Source organism: Anastrepha ludens, chromosome 5 (genome assembly GCF_028408465.1).
Source record: "Anastrepha ludens isolate Willacy chromosome 5, idAnaLude1.1, whole genome shotgun sequence".
Lineage (NCBI taxonomy): Eukaryota > Metazoa > Arthropoda > Insecta > Diptera > Tephritidae > Anastrepha > Anastrepha ludens.
This window is the reverse complement of record NC_071501.1, coordinates 33,040,767-33,060,983: the sequence shown is the minus strand read 5'-3', so window position 1 is coordinate 33,060,983 and position 20,217 is coordinate 33,040,767. Positions and strand designations below refer to the sequence as shown.

The following is a 20,217-nucleotide window of genomic DNA, read 5'->3' as shown; positions in this document are numbered from 1 at the left end:
CAATAAAGTTTCAAATTTCGAAAAAAAACCGCACGAACTTATTCATAGTCCTATTATTTTCATCCACTTTCATTTATATAAATAATTGCATTAAAGGAATTAAAGCCAAATAGCGATTTTGTTTATATTTTTCAAACCACTCATCAACAATGCTCTGAAAATGGATTAATTCTGTCAAAGCAAATTCGTCGGCCTCAGAATTATTACGCTTACTTTGACGATCTGAAAGCCAAAATACATGTTAATTTTGCTTTTATAGCGCTGCTATCAGCCAGATTTCATGTTGACTAATAAAATTTTGTGATCTTCATAAAACCAGTAAAGTTTCACATAAATATCGAAAAAGCTCTAATCATTGCTTTGCCGATCTATTCCCTTCTAAAAACGGCTGAAACTACTCAAATAGGTGCAAACAAACAACGAACTCAAATCTGAACAAATCAAATGTCTACACTGATTTGTTTACAGATGGAGAAGAAAGATAAGATTTCATGCTTAAAATTGGTGGTTAGTCGTTGCGTACTTCTTCTACAGCCGCGTGATTCAAGTTGTTTTCACGCACATTTGATCGGGATTTATTTTTTTTTTGTCTCTAAATATTTTTAGTTAATTAATGAAACAATATGAACTCTCGAACTTGGACTCGGCTCTCGAACCTGGACTCTCTTCTTGTACATTATACCAAAAGTTTTAGCAAAAAGTGCTGAAGCGAAGAAGAAGCTAAAGCTGAAGCTGAACAGAAGAACAGATAAAAGAATTTTAAAAATAAACTCCCTATCACACACCGCGCAATTGTAAATGAGCAATACAAAAAGAAGAGTAATCGCAGCCTGAACGGTAGTCGCATGGGAGACAGACAAAGCAGTGAATCGCTCAAAGGTTGCAAAAGAGTGAAAAAAGATAGTCGCATTTCGGTTAAGAACAAGTTGAAATTAAAATTTAGTTCGAGGCTGCCAAAGGTGTGTTGAAAATAGTAGCTAATAAAAAGAAATAATAATAATAAAAATTTGTAAATCCTATTAATAAGCAGGATATATGAAAAGGAGCCAAGAATTTATAGTGAATAATTATGAAATGTTTATATTAACTTTAACACAAAAAGTAATTAGATTGGAAATATAAATAAAATAAATTTTAACGCTAAAACTATTCTGCAACGTTTTCAGAAACAAAACAAAAATATTAAAGCAAAATTCAGTAAATTTCATTAATACGCAGTGAATACAGAAATGAGACAAGTTTGAGGTAATGATAATATTTTTTATCTAATAATATTGAAAAATTGAAAAATAAAATTAAATGTTAGATAATGTAAAAATATTTTCCAATAATACTTTTAAAACAAAAAATATAATAAAAGTGCAAAAAACTTAAATATAAACAAACGAAAATGAATAATAAATAGAAATGCTTTAAGTTGATAAAAATTTTACAAAAAACATAAAATATCAATAAAACAAAAAAATAATAATAATTAAGTAAATTTGATTAAAACAAAGAAATGACAAATTTATTAAAGCTAAAAATATTTCATCATAATATTAAGAAAAATATTATACTGAAAAAAATAATAAAAAATGTAGTTGACTAAATTTCATGAAGACGAAAGAATAATTAAATAAATAAAATTAACGCTAAAAACATTTGACAACAAAATTTTTCTAAAAACCAAAATACTAAAAGAAGCAAATAAAAAATTGTGTACGGTAAATTTTATTAATAAAAAGGAATAAAACATAACAAAGTTGTAAGTCAAAACTATTTCATAGTATTATTATAAAAAACTAAAAATAAAATAAAAAAAAAACAAAACATGGGATAGGTAAATTTTACTAAGACAAAAGGAATAATAAATAATATAGCTAAAAATATTTCCTAATAAAATTTCAAGAAAAGGCGGCAGATGTGAGCCATCGATATGCTCCAAGCGAGCAGGAAAAGTGACACTGGAAGCGACGATGTAAGCGAAAGTGAGCGCATGTGTGGCTGTACACGTGCATAAGAACGCCCACAAACATGCATCAGAGCAGCACTGACTCATATGTTTGCATGTATGTATACATGCGGGTGTGTTTGCATGTGAATAGCCAAAGAACTCATCTCAGACTAACTAAGAACTGGTCTTAGACTAACTAGAATTGTACTAGTTACAAATTGACCAATCAGTAGTGTATTACCATTTGCTTCAAACATTGTGAGGCTTAGACGCATATTGAAGGAATCAATCATATGATTTTTTTAATTATTTACGAACTAGTGCTGCGACTGGTCCATTATGAACTAGTTCATAATCTGAATTAGTGACCAATCAGAGTTGTATTACTATTTCTTTGAAGGAATCAATCATATGCATTTTTATTTAGTTACGAACTAGTCCTTAACTGATCCACTATAACCTAGTTCCCAATCAGAACTAGATGTGCATTACTATTATATATATATATATACCCTTTTTGGGTACTTGGCCAAGTTCCTCCTCCTATTTGTGGTGTGCGTCTTGATGTCGTTCCACAAATGGAGGGATCTACAGTTTCAAGCCGACTCCGAACGGCAGATATTTTTATGAGGAGCTGAAACTGTTAAGCTGATGAGCTTGCCAGAAAAGGTACTGCTCTTCAACTGCTCAATGCTAAAAGTACCATTGGAATACCTTTGGCCTCGAGTAAACTAATAATAAAATATAACATTATGCAAAAGGCCAATAGAACATGGAGAGTCACATAGGTGACTACTGGGCTATTAAGGCTGCAAATAAACAAGAAAAGGACAAGGGAATTATTTAGTCTCTCAAGAGACAATATCTTGAAGGTCGTGGCTTGTTTAACCGGTCACTGGCTATTTGGCAGGCACTCCTCGAGACGAGAAGTTTTCTCCCATACATATTGCAGAAGTTGCACAGATAAGGAAGAGGAAGAAACAGTTGAGCACTTCCTTTGCAATTGTCCAGCCCTAGCAAAATTCAGAGCAGGTTGTATGGGTAAATACTTTTATAATTCTCTTACAGAGCTGTCTGGCGTGAGGGTGGGATCAATTCTATGTTTCATAAGAGCCACAAAATGGTTCCACGAAGGAAGGTAAATGAGGCTCACGTGCAGCACAGTGGTATCACAACGGACCTGCAAGGTCTAAGTGAGTTGGTCGTGCAGACCGACAACCACCATAACCTAACCTAACCTAACTTGTGCGGAATGAAACGTGCACAGACCTTTCGTAAGCCCAAATGATCAATTAAAATGCGATACATCGATGTTTTGAAGATATTCAACTACGATTCCATGAATTTCAAAGATGATTTCGGTTAATTTTTAATAATTTTACGAATGATTCCGATAAAGTTTTCGGAATTACAGATTTTGTGCGATCCGTGTGTTCATAATCATTTATGTCCTCACAAACATCTTTGAAACGTGCAAACCACTCATGAACTCTGGCACGAGATAGACGATCATCGACATAAACTTTTTTTAGTTTCTTATCAATTCATATGCTTCGGTAAACGTTTTACCGATTTTAAAACAAAATTTGATATTAGCTCTTTGGTCGAAACTCAGTTTTGTACCGATAACACAAACATACTGACACTTTAGACGCAATAACTTCGCTTCCACTGAACCGACTGTCACAAAGCTTTCACTGGAAGTCAGTTAGGGATGTAACTTCCCACGCACTAACTCATTAAGGAGATGGCGCCATCAAAAACATTTTTATGGCGCCAGTTTCGTGTATTTTGGGCTTCACCATGTAATATTAAAAAACAAAAAACACAAAAACCCAATCAATGTTAAAAAAAAAAAAATTATTGAAAAATTAAAAAGAAGAATCAATAATATAGAACAAATATTAAGCTTAATATATTTCATAACAAAATTGACAAAACAAAACTGAAATATTGACTAAAAACAAAAAAAAATTAAATAAAACACATTTTTCTAATACCAAGAAATAATAACTACCAAAACTTCAGGTTAAAAATATCTTATAATAGTATTTAAAAAAAATAGGTACAGCAATAATAATACAAAATAAAATATTTTAATATTATTAAAAATTATTAGAAATATAAATTATAAAAAAAAAGTTTTTTATTGACACAAAGAAATGATGAATAATCAAATTTTTAGCCAAAAATATTTCACGGTAATATTTACAAAAAAATAAATTTTATTAAGATGAAACAACTAATAAACAACAAATTTTTAAGCAAAATATATAACAGTAAAAAGTAAAAAAGGAAAAAAAAATCATAAAAAATTATTTAAAGTAAATTTAAACTATGAATAAGTTCGTGCGGTTTTTTTTCGAAATTTGAAACTTTATTGACGTAAAATGGTTACAAATTTAATATTCAAAATATTGTCCATCGCTTACTACTACTTTTTCCCATCTTTCTGGCAATTCACGGATTCCCTTTGTGAAAAATTCGGTCGGTTTTGCCGCAATCCACGAATCGATCCATTTTTTGACTTCATCGTAATTACGGAAGTGCTGGTCAGCCAGGCCATGTTGCATCGATCGGAAGAGATAGTAATCGGATGGCGCAAGGTCTGGACTATACGGCGGGTGGGGTAGGACATCCCATTTGAGCGTTTCTAAGTATGTTTTGACCACTTGTGCAACATGTGGCCGAGCATTGTCATGTTGCAAAATAACTTTGTCGTGTCTATCGGCGTATTGCGGCCGTTTTTCTCGCAGTGCTCGGCTCAAACGCATCAATTGTCGTCGGTAGACATCCCCCGTAATCGTTTCATTCGGTTTCAGTAGCTCATAATACACAACACCCAGCTGATCCCACCAGATACACAGCATAACCTTCAGGCCATGAATATTCTGCGCCGACGTCGATGTTGAAGCATGGCCAGGGTATCCATACGTTGCCCGACGTTTTGGATTGTCGTAATGGACCCACTTTTCATCGCCAGTCACAATTCGATGCAAAAAACCCTTTCTTTTGTGCCGTTGAAGCAGTTGTTCGCATGCCATAAAACGGCGTTCAACGTCTCTTGGCTTCAATTCATACGGCACCCAATGGCCTACCTTTCGGATCATTCCCATGGCTTTTAAACGTTTGGAAATGGTTGATTGATCAACTCCCAAAGTTTTTGCAACCTCTTCTTGCGTTTGAGCCGGATCTTGATCGAGCAATTCCTCCAATTCGGTATCCATGAACTTTGGCGGCGCACCCTCGCGTTCTTCGTCTTCCAAGCCAAAATCACCACTTTTAAAGCGTGCAAACCACTTCTGGCACGTTCGCTCAGATAGAGCATGCTCACCATAAACTTCCACCAAGATACGATGACTTTCGGCTGCTTTTTTCTTCATATTAAAATAATGAAGAAGAATTCCCCGCAAAAACACATTATTTGGCACGAAATTCGACATTTTCAAGTGTGGTAAAAATATTGTTGTTTACGCTTCAAATAAAAAACTTATACTGACGTTTGTGCCTTACGACAGTAGCTCTCCAATGAATGTTTGGAAATGTGGATCGATGGAATAATAATCAAGTTACGCCATCTGTTGTAAAACCGCACGAACTTATAAATAGACCTATTATTAATATAAAAGAATAACAAATTTGTTGAAATGGATAATATATCACAAATCTGGCATCACCTATATTTCCCAGACTAAATGTCACTTATGTCAATTCATTGAATACACATTTTTTCACTTCCTGTTTGATCGAATAAACGAGAAGACGTTCCAACAAGACTGAGGGATTTAATACATATTTTTAATAAAATTAGAAAATTTTAGGCAAAAAATATTTCATGGTAGTATTTGCGAAAAAATCTTATTTTTTAAAAACCAAATAAAACAAAAATTAGTTAAGTGAGTTTTATTAAAACGAAGGGACTAAGTTAGGTTAGATTTGGCAGCAGCATCGCACATAGAAACATCGATGACACTTAGACCACGAAATGGGTCCGTTGCGAGCCCCGGGGGCTGGGCTGCATTTCCCTCTCCATATTAAACCATCCTGAGCTTTTGACAAAACGTTAAAGGTTGTTGATACCTAAAATGTATAGATTATCTATATTCGTTTAGAAGTAGGATCTTAAATATAGGTTTCTGCTTCTGGCTAGAGCTGGGCATGTGCAAAAAAAGTACTGAATTGTTTCCAACTCCTCTTCATTTCTGCAGCTACGCCAGATATCGTGCATGTAAACGCTTAATCTCTTTGCATGATTTCTTATGAGACAATGTCCTGTGAGAGCCCCTACTAAGTTCCTGATTCGAAGTCTATTCAGTTTTATAATACTCTTGGACAGACGTAAATTTAGCCTTGGCCATGTTTGCCTAGCAATTTCACAGGTGTTAACGCTAATCCATCTTTGATTTGCGGAATTGTTTAGTGCGTCCTTTATGAGAAGCTTACAAGTTGCGAGAGGTATCTCCATAAAATTACTTCTATCTGGCATACAGGTACCTTCTCTTGCCAGTTGGTCTGCCCTACAGTTCCCTGATATATCCTTTGATGATATTCTGTTTAACTTTAACCATTTTAAGGCTTCATGAATAGCCTTTATGTCCGCTTGAAAAACACTACAGTGATCCGGTAGTTTAAAGGATTCACTAATAGAAAGCTCTTCGCAAAATAACCCTGATCCTACACCGGTGTCCACTTTAGATCCGTCCGTGTAGATCTTAACGGGTGTGTTGGGGGTTGGATCTTCTTCAAGACATTCCAGTCTAGAAGGGATTTTCGTTAGGAAATTCCTTTCAAAGCAAAGAATGGGAGGGTGATAATCCAAGTCACTGGGTATGTCCGTGTAGGAGTGTAAGATGATTGAATGTCCATGTGTGACACTCCTTTATTGTGAGCTCGCTTTGAGCCTTCAAGCGGAGCAGGCCGCTGAGTATTTGCAGAAGAGATCTAGGGTTGGCAGATGTAATATGATATCCAAAGCCATGGATGGCGTGGTTTTCATGACGCCACATATTGCTAATTCCGCTAATCTCTACCCCTTATTCAATAAATTAGAATAGGTTTTTTTTCTGCATAGCACACCACAAGACAACATTTCCATATAGAAGAATGGGTCTGATGACAGCAGTGCAAAGCCAATGAGCCATCTCAGGTTTAGTTCTCCAGGTCTTACCTAAAGCTCTCTTACAGGCATAAAAGGCTAGGTTCGCTTTCCTGACTCTTTATAAGATGTTTGACTTCCAAGTCAGTTTCCTATCTATGTTTAGTCCTAAGTGCTTGGTTTCTTCCGAAATCACAAGAGCTTCCCCCTTGAGCATAATTGGACTTAGCTGATGGAATCTGTGTTTCCTAGTGAACAATATGAGTTGTGTTTTGCCTGGGTTGACTCCTAAACTACACTTTTCTGCCCACCTAGAAAGTACATCTAGAGCATTTTGTATTAGGTCTCTTAATGTAGATACAAATTTACCGGCAACAGCGATAACAACATCATCGGCATAAGCTTTCACCTTACAGCCCACCGATTCCAATATTAACAGAAGTTTATTTACAACTGCGTTCCATAAAAAGGGTGAGAGGACTTCACCTTGCGGTGTACCTCAACTTACCAATCTCCTGAGCGCCGATTGTCCTAGTTCCGTTTCAATGATTCTGCTTTTTAACATTTTGGCAATGACGCCTACCAAGCCCAGTTCTAACCCAAGATCAGTGAGTGTTGCAGTGATTGCGCCCCCCTTCAACATTGTTAAAGGCCCCTTCAATATCAAGGAAAGTGGCTAAAGTAAATTGGTGTTTGTGCAGTAATCTCTCTGCCGTGTAAATAAGGTTATGTAGAGCTTTCTCTACCGATTTCCCTTTCGTGTAGGCATGTTGTGACGTAGAGATAAGATTTCTATCTATAGTTAGGCTTAAGTGAAATTCTATCAATATATTTCTATATATTATTATATTATCTATATTTCTTTTTAAGTTAGTTTAATTAACAAAAGGATTGACAAGACAAAAATTTATTTTCCAAAAAAAAAAAATTAAAAAAGGATTAAATTTAACTTCAAAATAATTTCTAATAATATCAAAATTAAAAAAAATTACTAAACAGAAAATTCTAAAGCTTGCATTTAACTCTGTCCTCCCGCCAGCCAAATCAAGTGTTGCAAAATGGATTTCTACTTCATTATCTTCACTTCACTCTTCTCCCTGCTGCTCAGCTACCTCCGATACAAGTACCAATATTGGGAGGTACGGGGTGTGCCTCAACTGAAAATGAACTACCTATTCGGCAACTTCTTTCGAATGGGTTCTATAAACGGAGCAGAGCTCATGCACGAGGTCTATCAGCAATTCCGTGGTAGAGGCAAATTTGTCGGTACCTACATTTTCACCAAACCAATACTCGTCATACTCGATCTGGATCTAATCAAGTCCATACTAGTCAAAGATTTCAATAAATTCACTGATCGTGCTTCTGATAATGGTGGTGACGAAGCACTCGCCTCAAATCTATTTACCCTAAACGGTGAAAAGTGGCGCCCTTTACGCGCCAAACTCACACCCACCTTCACATCGGCGAAAATGAAATTTATGTTTCCCACATTGATATCGGTGACACACCAATTGGAACAAGCCCTTAGTGCACATATATCACAAGTGCCGGACGGCGTTATTGAGATTCACGATATGATGGCGCGCTATACAACTGATGTGATTGGCTATTGCGTCTTTGGGGTGGAATGCAACAGCCTAAAGGATCCTAATGTAGAGTTTCGTCAAATAGGTCGCCGTATTTTCTTTCGACGCTTCTTTTCCGTACGTCTACGCTTGCTAATGATAACCTATCCTGTGCTATTCAAGTGGCTCAAGTATTTCCAAATCAAACGATTTCCCACAGACATCAGTGAGTTTATGAAGCGTTTGGTGCGCGAGACGGTGCGTGTGCGTGAAGAGCAGCAATTGCAGCGTAATGATTTCATGAACTTGTTGATTGAGTTGAAGAATACTAAGGATGCAAATGGTATGCCAGGCATGAGTATTGAATCGATGGCGGGTCAGGTATTCTTGTTTTTTGCTGCTGGATTTGAGACCAGTTCGAGTAATATGAGTTATGGGCTGTATGAGTTAGCGAAAAATCCGCATGTGCAGGAGAAGTTGAGAGCTGAAATCGTCAGCGTACTAGCGAAGCACAATGGCGAGTTGACCTATGAAGCTATGATGGAAATGAACTACCTGGACCAAGTCATAACGGGTAAGTGAGGTTAGTGAATAGAAAGGTGTGTATTTAGAGGATGTTAAGGGAGAATGGAGGATAAATGCCTGATGCTCTCGTAGTCACTGCTATTCGCTATAGAACTAACCATCTCGTGTTGGATGCAGTTTCTATTTTGATTGCTTCCTTTTGTTACGTACTCAGGATATGTAGATAGATGGATTCATTGACTCATCGCAGCAGGTGAAATGTGATTAGTTTGCTCGGATATAATTACCTTATAAAGTTGTTTTTTTAGTACTTTCTTCAGCTCCCCAGTCGGTACTATCCGCAGTTGTGGACCTTAAAACCATGATTTTACCTTTTAATCATGTCGCTACGTCTATTAGTAGTTGGGTAGGTAGGTAGGTCTCTAAACCAACAGCAGCAGTTTATCTGCTACTCCCCGTTAAACCATTTTGTTATAAGTGCAAAACCCATTGATCTGGTTTACATTTACAAGGTGAAGTCCAAAATAAAAAAAAACTGGCGTCATAAACATATTTTTGATGGCGCCACCTTTTTAATGAGTTAGTGAGTTCGAAGTTACATTCCTAGCTGACTTCCAGTGAAAGCTTGGAGACAGTCGGTTCAGTGGAAGCGAAGTTATTGCTTCTAAAGTGTCAGTATGTTTGTGTTATCGGTACAAAAATGGGTTTCGAACAAAGAGCTAACATCAAATTTTGTTTTAAAGTCTGTAAAACGTTTGCCGAAACATTTGAATTGATGAAAAAAGTGTATGGCGATCCTCGTCTATCTCGTGTCAGAGCTCATGAGTGGTTTACGCGTTTCAGAGATGCTTGTGTGGACATAAATGACAATGAACATTTACGGACCACCCAAAATCAGTGCTCATCGAAAACTCCATCGAAATATTGAATTGAATATTGCATATCTCCAAAACATCGATTTATCGCGTTTTAATTGATCACTTGAGCTTACGAAAAGTCTGTGCATGTTCTCCATGCGCTCCAGTTAACTGAAGACCAAAAATTGCTACGAATTCAACATTCCAAAGACATCATTAAGGAGGCGAGAAAAGACGCGAACTTCTTTTACAACATTATAACTGGTGATGAAATGTAAAGTTTCCAACATAAACCTGAAAACAAGCGTGAAAGTGCCAAATGGAAGGCCCCAGACGAGCCACCACCCAAAACATCGCGTTTGGAGAAGTCAAAAATCAAGTCGATGCTTATTTGTTTTTACGATTCCAAGGGAGTTGTCCACAAGGAGTTCGTGTCAATGGGCTAAATCGTCAATACAATTTTCTATCTTGGCGTTTTGAAGCGATTGTAGCATCGCATTCATCGAATTCGCCCTGAATACCGCAAAGGAGGAAGCTGACGCTTTTTCCATGACTATGCACCGTTTTATCGATTCACTCTTGTGACTGATTTTTTAACTAGAAATGGCATTTTAACCATCAATCACTCAACGTATTAGCCCGATATAGCTCTCTGTGACTGTTACTTTTTCGGAAAATTGCAATAGACCATGAAAGGAAAACGTTTTGCGTCCGTAGAGGCCATCTAAAAGGCTTGTACCGACATCCTGAAGGACATTTCGGTCAGTGACTTGAAAAAGACTCTTTCGAAAAGCTTTAAGACCGCGCAAAACAGTGTATCGAGGCTGGAGGGGACTATTTTGAATAAATAAACTCGAAGTTATCAGAACAGAACTCTTGCCGTTTCTATTTTAGCTCGGACTTGTTTATTTTGGACTTCACCTTGTATATTCCTAAGGTCATCGATAGCATTCCAGAACGATGAGCTAAAGTATCTAAGCCTCATGGAATGCCACGCGGAACAGTAACAGAGAATATGCCTGACAGACTCTTCCTCCTCCGCATTCTTGCATCTTCTGCAATAGTCAAAATGAGGTACATTCCGTCTTTGCGCATGTTCACCTAGCAGACAGTGGAGGCCTTTGATAAAAGCAACTAACATAGAGACGTTTTTCTTCCGTCCCATAGAGACCCTTCACGCCTTAGAGCGCCTGACGTCCTATTTTGGTCTAAATACTCCATGCTCCGAAAGGAATTGCGTTAAGCAGTAGTTTGTGCCCCATGGCTTCTTTCTAACCGCATTGTAAGAATGGGTATTAACTCATACGTCCATCTACCCTTAGGTGATCTATTCCGCCGGTCTTGCCAGAGGGCCATCGAACGACGCCTTTCTTCTGCTGCAATATCTCTACGCCTCACTCTACCGGCGAGTTCGGATAGCTTTACATATACTCTCCGCAATTCTTTTACCAAAATGTCTACCGTAGAAACCATCATCGGAAAATGTACGGAAGCCGCAGATAGTCCGCAAAGCACTAAGCCCATAGACGGCGTATCTTGCTCGATAGCTTTGTTGTTGCTTTTACATGCAAATTTTTCGTCAAGTGAGCAGAGCCTAGAGATAGTGAGCAGAGAAGTGGTGAATCGAAGGTGCTTATTATGTATCTTAACGCGTTCGACCCCACCATTTCCAGAGAGAAATTTCGTCTATTTGTAGGAAATATTCAGATTAAAGCAAGAAAAGCCGCGGTCGAAGGGATTAATCATTTCTTTTTCTTTGTTTGATGACATAAATTATTATAAATTCTTAACCGCTTTCTACTTTCAGAAACTATACGCAAATATCCAGCACTGGCCGCGCTTACCCGTGTCTCAGTCGAGGAGTACAGATTGCCCGATACGAATATTATACTCGAGAAAGGCATAAAAGTGCATATACCAGTTAAGGAGTTACACTACGATCCAGATATCTATGAAAATCCCGAAGAATTTCGTCCCGAGCGCTTCAGTCCAGAAGAAGTGCAAAAGCGTCACCCGCAGGCTTTTCTCGGCTTCGGCGACGGACCACGCAATTGTATTGGCCTACGTTTTGCGCGCATGCAAGTGCGCGTGGGATTGATAACTCTACTGAAATCTTATCGCTTCAGCTTATCCGAGAACACACCAACACAAATAGAATTTTGTAAATTTAGTTTAGTAAGAGTGCCGGAGGCTGACATATTGCTGAAGGCAGAAAAATTGTAAAGATCGTAAAGTGCGTTGGCGTCAACAAAAAGATTAAAATATGGATGTTCATGTTCAAGATAAATAACAAGTGAGATAAGAGAATTTGAAGCGTAAAAATTCAAATAAACTCATAATTATCAGATATTTAGTTGATAAGCGCGTAATTGTGTTTTTCTTTACTAACCTATTTTGATATTAGAAAGTCGCTAGGAGTAAAATCTGGTGAGTTCGTTGGATGCTCCAACAATTCGAAATTTAGTTCATCGGTTTTAGCCCTTGTCAAAACTCTCTTGAGACATGATGCATTGTGTTTTTTTTTTCTTTTGCAAATTGTGACTGTTTTCACCAAATTTTTCCCCTCAGTTGGTTTAAAAGGTTACAATAGTATTCAGAATTTATTGTATTACCCATTTTCAGATGACCCACAAACGAAATCCCTTTCGCTTGCCAAAAAACTGATGCTAACACCTTACTGGCCGGTTTCTGGAAACGCACTCGTTTCGGAGCCGAAGAACTAGGTTCACACCAACATGGCTATGGCCCCAAGTCTCACCCAAAGTGACAAATTGCCGCACAAAATCAACTTCATCCTTTCGAAAACGCCCTAAATATTGCTAAGAAAGCCGGATTCAAAAGGGGTTTTTGTCCCATTGTGCACACAGCATTCTGAAATCCAATACTTCAGTGAAAATACTGTTAAAATACATTGCCCAATGATATGCCTAGGGCCTCTACTAAATCTCTTTCAGTCACTCTGCGATTTCCGATGATTTTAATAGCTAATATCACCAAGAATTCAATTGAAGTTAAAAACTCTGTTAAGTCTGTTAGCAACCTAGTTTTCAATTTTTTACTTTGCAACTGTATTGAAAAATATATATTATAATATTTTTTACTTTTAAATATAATATATAACAACCAGCGAATATTGAAGATCGAATCCAACTCATAATAGGGGCCATTATTATAAAGGGAAACCAGAAACAACGATAGCCTTCCAATTGTTAAGCAGTTGTCAAAGTTACCAATAGGTAACGCGCAACTGGACGCGCAACGAGGACGCAAACATGTTTTAATTCACAGTTATTCCTATTTTTGCTAAAATTATCCATCACTCCAAAATTAAGATAGCAAAGTAACAGATGAATGCAAGAAAGGCGATAATTTTGTGCTGGAGAAATTTAAGCCAGCGAAAATTTTCCATGACGAATACATAAGACCTGTACATATAATATAGTATGACTAGAAACAAACTGTAAACAAAGCGATTAGTTTTTTGTGCAATCTGGTCTTTTCTGTTTTCCTCTGCCTTTGCGCAGGTTTGAAATTCGCAGTGACTATATAAATTGTGGTATATTTATGCTGATTTTTTGAACAACACTTAAAGTGCTAAAACAACTCACCTACTATGTCTTTTTCTACCAGTTTTTGCAAGTGACGGCAAATTTTGAGCTCGTTAATTTTTTGCTTTTTCTTCTCTTTGAGAGAGAACTTTCTCTTACGCTATAGATTTGGATTGATGATTCGTATATTCTGCCACGAAGGGTTTACCATTTCGTCACTCATCGTTTCGCGCTTGCCGCACGTGTGGAAATTATTCAAAAATTTTACCGAAATTCTGGCGCATTTATAAATATGCAGCTTCGAATTTTACAAACGGCCGTAATCGACGAAAGTGTATGCTAGCCCTTCGTTAGAATAATATTCACTTTGAATTTCCACAAGTTCGCTTTACGTATTTGAATATACAGTTAGTAACAGAAGTAAGTACACACCGGGCACGTTTTCAATTTCCACCCCAATCGATTCCTTCAAACAACCTAAGTTATAACAAAGTTGTGTTTTATTTACATGAATGAAATATAAAAATCATATCTAAACCAAATAATGAAAAAATTTTGAAAAGGAACAAAATTATAGGCTTTTATATTAAACTTTATAAAAATTCATGTCTCAAAAGTAAGTATACAGTTCATCATATCATTAATTTGTGAAATCAAAAACATAATTAAAATCAAATTTTAGTATTTGGTAGAATAAGCATTAGACTTTACAATCGCTTTAAGTCGTGAAGGCATTGATTTCACCAAGTTTTCAGTTACAGCTGTTAGTATTTTATTCCATTCCTCTTGAAGGACGTTTTTCAGGTGTTCCTTATTTCTAATCGGATGTTTACGTATTTGCCGCTTTAAATGTTCGATTGGGTTGGTATTCGGGGACTCTGGCGGTGTGTTCAGCTGTTTTCGCACATTGTATAACAGCTACTCTCGTACAATGTTGGATGCGTGCTTGGGGTCATTATCCTACTAGAAGATAAACGTTGCTCCAAGGCCCAATTTCGTAGTGCATTCTTTTAAATTATTTTTCAAAATATTTAAACAACCATATCGGTACATAATATTTTCGATAAATACCAAGTTTCCAACCCTGTTCGCAGCCATACATCCCCAAACCATCACAGAGCCCCCTCCATGCTTCACAGTGCCGGTCATATTGTTTGGATCCAATTCCACGTTAACTTTTTTCGAAACTTTTTCACGGCCATCAGATCCACAGATACTGAACTTATACTCATCAGAAAATATGACTTGGTTCCAAAACGTTTGGTCATATTTTTCATAATCTTTTGTGAATGAAATCCGTTTACTCCGACTGACACTACTCACGAAGGGCTTTTTCCTAACATTGCGCCCATGATAACTAGCACTATGCAAAACCCGGCGAATAGTTTGGGTGCTAAATTTTTTATAGTCTCATTTTCCACTTCAGATTTCAGTTTGGGGGCACTTATTTTGGGGTTTGTCCTGATTTTCCGTACGGATTAGCTTTTTTCTCTGGGACTTAAGAGCGGCGGACGCCCACAACACTCTTTATTAGTGGTGCATCCCGCACTTTTATCGCAATGATTTATGTTCCTTGTGATATTTTATAATCAGTTTTTTTAAATCACCATTACTAAAAATGTCGCAAAAATTAATACAAAACGTACTTCCCTAAAAAAAAATGTTTTCCCAAAAATATTGGATCACAAGAAATGAAAATTTTTCCTAGATTGTTTTCTTCAATAGTATGTCTTATTTTGAAAACTTAAAAAAAACATATATTAAAACTTTAAAAAGAACCCGGACTATTTCACATTTTCCATTCAGGCATTTTTGATGTTATAGAAAATGTCGATAAAATCGCAGAATAAGCGAAGTTGACCGGCTACCGACTACTCACATCGTAGCATCAGCCAGGAGCGAAAGATCGATGATATCATAAAACAATTTTAAACTATTTGAGCATAAATAATAAATTTCTTCTAAACAAACAAACACATCCCCGCATTGTCCTCTTAGATTCTGAAAAGCGAAAGAAGGACAATGCAGGAATAAACAACCGCACCAACATCGCTTTTACCCTTTAGTTATATTTTTAACTAGAAGTGAAAGGACGCATCGCAGCGACATCAAACAAATCATATAAATAGTCTTCAAATGCCAGAAACGGATAATTACACCACAACAAGTTAATATAAATACACCCAGTACATAGAATAAAAAATGTATAAAGAATTCAAAATAACCCATTTTTTCTTATTTCGGAATCGGCCACGTATCAAAAGTTCTTTCAGCTTTTCATTAAAAAAATGTCGAAATATTCCCATGGGAAAAATAGTAAAGCGAAAACCTAATTTTCTGTGTGCAGGTTTTTATGTCCCTACCTGTACATATTCTTATATTTGCTATTAAAGCCGAAAGAAAATAGTTCATAAAACATAAATTACATACAAAAATTATAACCGTTAGTCTCCATTTGCAAAGCGCAGTGGTTCCATTGGAATCGCATTCAAACAATGCAAAGGTGTGCGTAAAAGCTTTAGTCGTTGTAAGCATTTCTAGTCGAGTCATTTCCCATCAAAGCTCTACTACTGTGACATCGTACACTTCATAAAGCCATTTTGTTCGAAAGCTTTATAACTTCAAAGCTTTTAAAAGCTTTTATGTTAAATCAAATGTAAAGTTTACAGCGCGCGATTTTAGTAACAGAACTAAAGGCAGAGAATCTAAAATTCTGCTAAAATCACCCCCAAATATAAAATAAAAAAACAAAATAAAATACAAAAACAAAAAAAAAATGCAAAAACAAAAACAAAAAATGCCGCGGTATAACCAAAATTACATTTTTCGTTTTTAATTTTATCACAATTTTTTTAAAATAAAAATAACTGAATTGTCGCTTCCGAAATAATGCTGGGAAAAATGTTCATCAGAGTCTCCTTTGGTTAAGGTAATGATATGCCTTTTTGGATTTTAAAATACATAGTTTCTTAATTTTGGAAATGCCAACCGAGTTGACGCAAAAGTCTGCTCACTGTGAAATTAGTGCACACTTTACGAAAGTTTGTATAATCTTTCAGCCCATAAACCATACCAAATAAGCCAGCTGTAGTTACTGAGTCAACTATAGATTACAGAGGGGCACAAATGGCATAAAATAATAGAGATAAATATAGACATAAAAAAAATTAAATAAATAATTATCGCGCACACTTCTGCTGGGTGTTTGGCGGAGCTCGTCGTCCTCTTCCATGAAGCAAAGATTCAAATGTTTGCATGAAAATTATAAACGGTAATTTTCAAAAAACCTGATATATTTAATGAACTCAAGAAAATGAATACCACTCAACTACAGTTAAAAAAATGGAATTGTTATGTTAAAACTAAATTTATTTCTGTCGGTTTCGCTGATTTTAAGTTTTCACCCTCATAATAAATATTGGGTTAGAGGGAAAGTTCTATCGTATTTTAAAGAAAATATTTGAATTAATTTTCAAAAATGTATATTTAAATTAATCAATTCTATAATATTAATCAATCGTATATACTCGGTTCTCTGTTACAACTTGTTGCCATCTTTCAGGTAACCTGTGAATTCCGGTTTTGTAGAAGTTCTCGTTCTTGGAGTTAAACTAGTAAGCCACTGCCCTAAAAACATTTTCAAAAGACTTGAATTTTTTCCCGTTAAATAATTTTGCAGAGATTTGAGCAGAAAATAGTCAGATAGTGCAACGTCAGGTGAATACCGTAGGTGACTAAGGACTACCGATCATAACGCATTCAGTTTTGGTTGAGTCGCCAGCGCAGTATGCAGTCGAGCATTATCGTGGTGGAACACTATTTTTTTTTCTGGACGCTAATGCTGGCTTTAGTTCTTTGATAGTTGCATTCAATTTATCCTGCTGATTGCAGTACAGATCGGTTATGGTGACTTTTCTTTTTTTTCAGCAACTCGTAGTACATACACTGGCATACATACACTGGACCTTTCCTGTCCCACCACAAACAATACAGTACTTTTCGTTGATGGATACTTGGTTTTGGAACTCTTGCTGATGACGTTCCAGGTATGCAGTAAGATTTCTTAATATTCTCGTAAGGAATCTACGAGATTTGGTGCATGACCTCGCACCAAATGCAGCAACAAGTGCGACCGAAGAGACCGAAGGAGTTGCCTCGCTTGGCCGAAAGCGGTCAATTTCCGAACACTGTGCTTTCTGACGAGACAATTTTTCAAATTGAGCAATTCGTAAACTCCCTTAACCAAAGCGTTTATTTCAACGACCATTCATACGAGAATATGAGTCACCGTTTGGGCACAAGGAAGCAGCCTCCATCACAGGAAATGGTTAGGGCCGCTGTAACCACAGATGAGCGCTCTGTAATCGTTTTCTTCGAGCCTGGCGTCAAGGTAAATGCGAAAATACGAAATATTAGCGGGAAAGTATTCTGGAGGTTTCTTTGAAGACGTAGGTAGACAAACATTTCGGTGGCAGACCATGAATGTTTCAACAGGACTCGGCACCGTCTCAGAAAGCTCGAATGAACCAAGAATGGCTAAACAACAATGTTGCGAACTTCATAACGTCCACACAATGGCTCTTAAATTCACTAGACGCGAATCCAATGGATTATTCTTTTTGGCTCAGTTTGGAGAGCAAAGTCCGAACTACATAAAAGATTCACCAGTCTCGAGGCGTTGAAAAAAGTCATTGTCCGTGAGAGGGTCAAAATACCTGCAAGTCACCTTCGGGTAGCATGCGATTCGTTTCTGGACTGTTTCGAGGCCATAGTCAAGGCAAACGGTGGTCATATCGATCAAAAGTAAAATTATTCTTAATTTTGTACTATTTTCACAAATTTTTTTCTTTGAATTGAATAAAAGTAATTTTCTAAACTAAGTTTATGGCCTTTTTATTGTAATTAATTACACTTTGCTATGTACAGCAGGAAAAACATAAAAAAAGATCGCAATAACTCACTAGCCAGATATTTTTTTTATTTACAAGAAAAATTACCTGCCTATTTAAAATACGACAGATCTTTTCCTCCAACCCAATAAATTTCTTTGATTGCGAAAATTAACAGCCAGGTTAAATTAAACCTTAATAAATACGATGAACTTACAAAATAAAAGCGCTCAAAGTTAGGGTAAGAAGGTCTCTTCCTCTTTCTTTGCCACTAGGAAAAGGTATCCTTTTAAAATCTATCATAGAATATGAACATAGGCGCGATAACTCAGGCGTTTTAGTCTACATTTAACTGCCCCAAGCTCATTGAATAATCTGGCGTTATTGCCATCGCCAACTCTGCAAGCTCCCTAAATCATCTGCAACTTCTGAATCCTCATCTCAAATACCCTAAGGTTCACTTCGGTAGCTGCTGCCATAGTCACACTTTTGCACTTTACAATAATACTGGATTGATAGGGGGCGTATGAGGTGCGGTTTTTGTTCGTCGAAAGTGGATTTTATTTTTCAGGTTCTTAGTAAGCCCAATAAATCATTTGTTGACAGTACAGATGCGTCGTTGGATTTCAAGGCTAATATTGGTGATGATGTTAATGCTGGTGTCCAAGTAAGCGAAGCCTTCTACCACATCAAAATTATGTCGATCAACTGTGACGTGCGTGCGGAGTCGAAAATACGATTCATTTCGTTTGATGGCTGTTACTGGTACTTCGGCTTATCCTCATTCCTCTCCAAGTATTTTTGCTAAACTTCTGAAGCCAGTTTAGAAATTAAAGCAGACAGAACTGCCTGCGCGGTTACATAGTCCGATATCACCACCAGTTGTGCGATCTTTTAAAATATGATGACTGAAAAGCTCTAACAATGTTTTCCAGTATTTGATTAGAAAGTTTCAAGATAGTAATTTGAGGACTCATCTTGCTTGGTGTCAAAAATGTGCGTATAGATTCTTACGGATCCTGACGGAGCTGCTTAACGTCGTTTTACACAGCCGCATTAGTTTTGCGAGGATGCCGAATAACGACTTCAAGGCAAATAGGAAACTTTTTATCCTGTTAGCCTTAAAATCGGCAAAATGGTGCAAATGTGAATCTTTCTTTCAAGAATGGGCGTATTTTGAATACCTGGTAAAAGTTGGTAGACTTAATTGCTACAAGGCGCTACTGAAAAGGTTAAATCAGTTTTTTTGCAGGTGAGCTTCAGTATTTCCTTTAAAACGCTTCCTAGAAGTTGTAAGCCGTATATGGAAAGACTGGCGAGTGACCTGCATTTCTTGTCAAAATCTGCACTTCACTTGTTTCTCTTCTTTAAATGTGAAAAGCTCATCTGTCTATCGATTAGGTTTGAAGATTGTTTTAAGTTCTATTGTTATAGCCGACGTAGCTGAATAGATTGGTGCGTATAATACCCGAGTTCGGAGCTTTGTTCATAAAGCACCATATGATAATAGCGGTCGCCCCTAGGCAGGTAAAGGTCAGCTTCCGATTTTATTTCTGTCATTCAAAAGTTCCTCATAAAAAGCCATTCGCCGTACGGAGGCGGCAAAAACTGTATGTCCCTTCATTTGTAAAAAAAACAAACATCACGACGCAAATTTGAGTTCGGCGAAACACCCAATAAAGGATAGAACGGCTGGTATATATATCTACATATTTGTTATTCATGGACCCTTAAAAACCATTTTAAAGAAGTAATACAGGTCAGTAGACAAAGTACTTTGAGGACCGCATGTGCCTATA

General features: G+C 36.8%; 1 protein-coding gene across 2 annotated transcripts; it reads left to right on the top strand.

The window, feature by feature from the left end:
• The first annotated feature begins 893 nt into the window (after positions 1–893).
• On the top strand, positions 894–12,341 carry LOC128864513 (probable cytochrome P450 6a13). Of its 2 annotated transcripts, XM_054104210.1 has the most exons (3): positions 894–959; positions 8,071–9,173; positions 11,789–12,341. In XM_054104210.1, the coding sequence occupies exons 2-3, from the start codon at positions 8,090–8,092 to the stop codon at positions 12,202–12,204; spliced, it is 1,500 nt and encodes a 499-aa protein (XP_053960185.1). In that variant the 5' UTR covers positions 894–959; positions 8,071–8,089; the 3' UTR covers positions 12,205–12,341. The 2 variants fall into 2 exon arrangements, with proteins under 2 accessions (XP_053960185.1, XP_053960186.1); XM_054104211.1 differs by lacking the exon at positions 894–959 and having other exon boundaries at positions 7,901–9,173.
• The last annotated feature ends 7,876 nt before the right edge of the window (positions 12,342–20,217 follow it).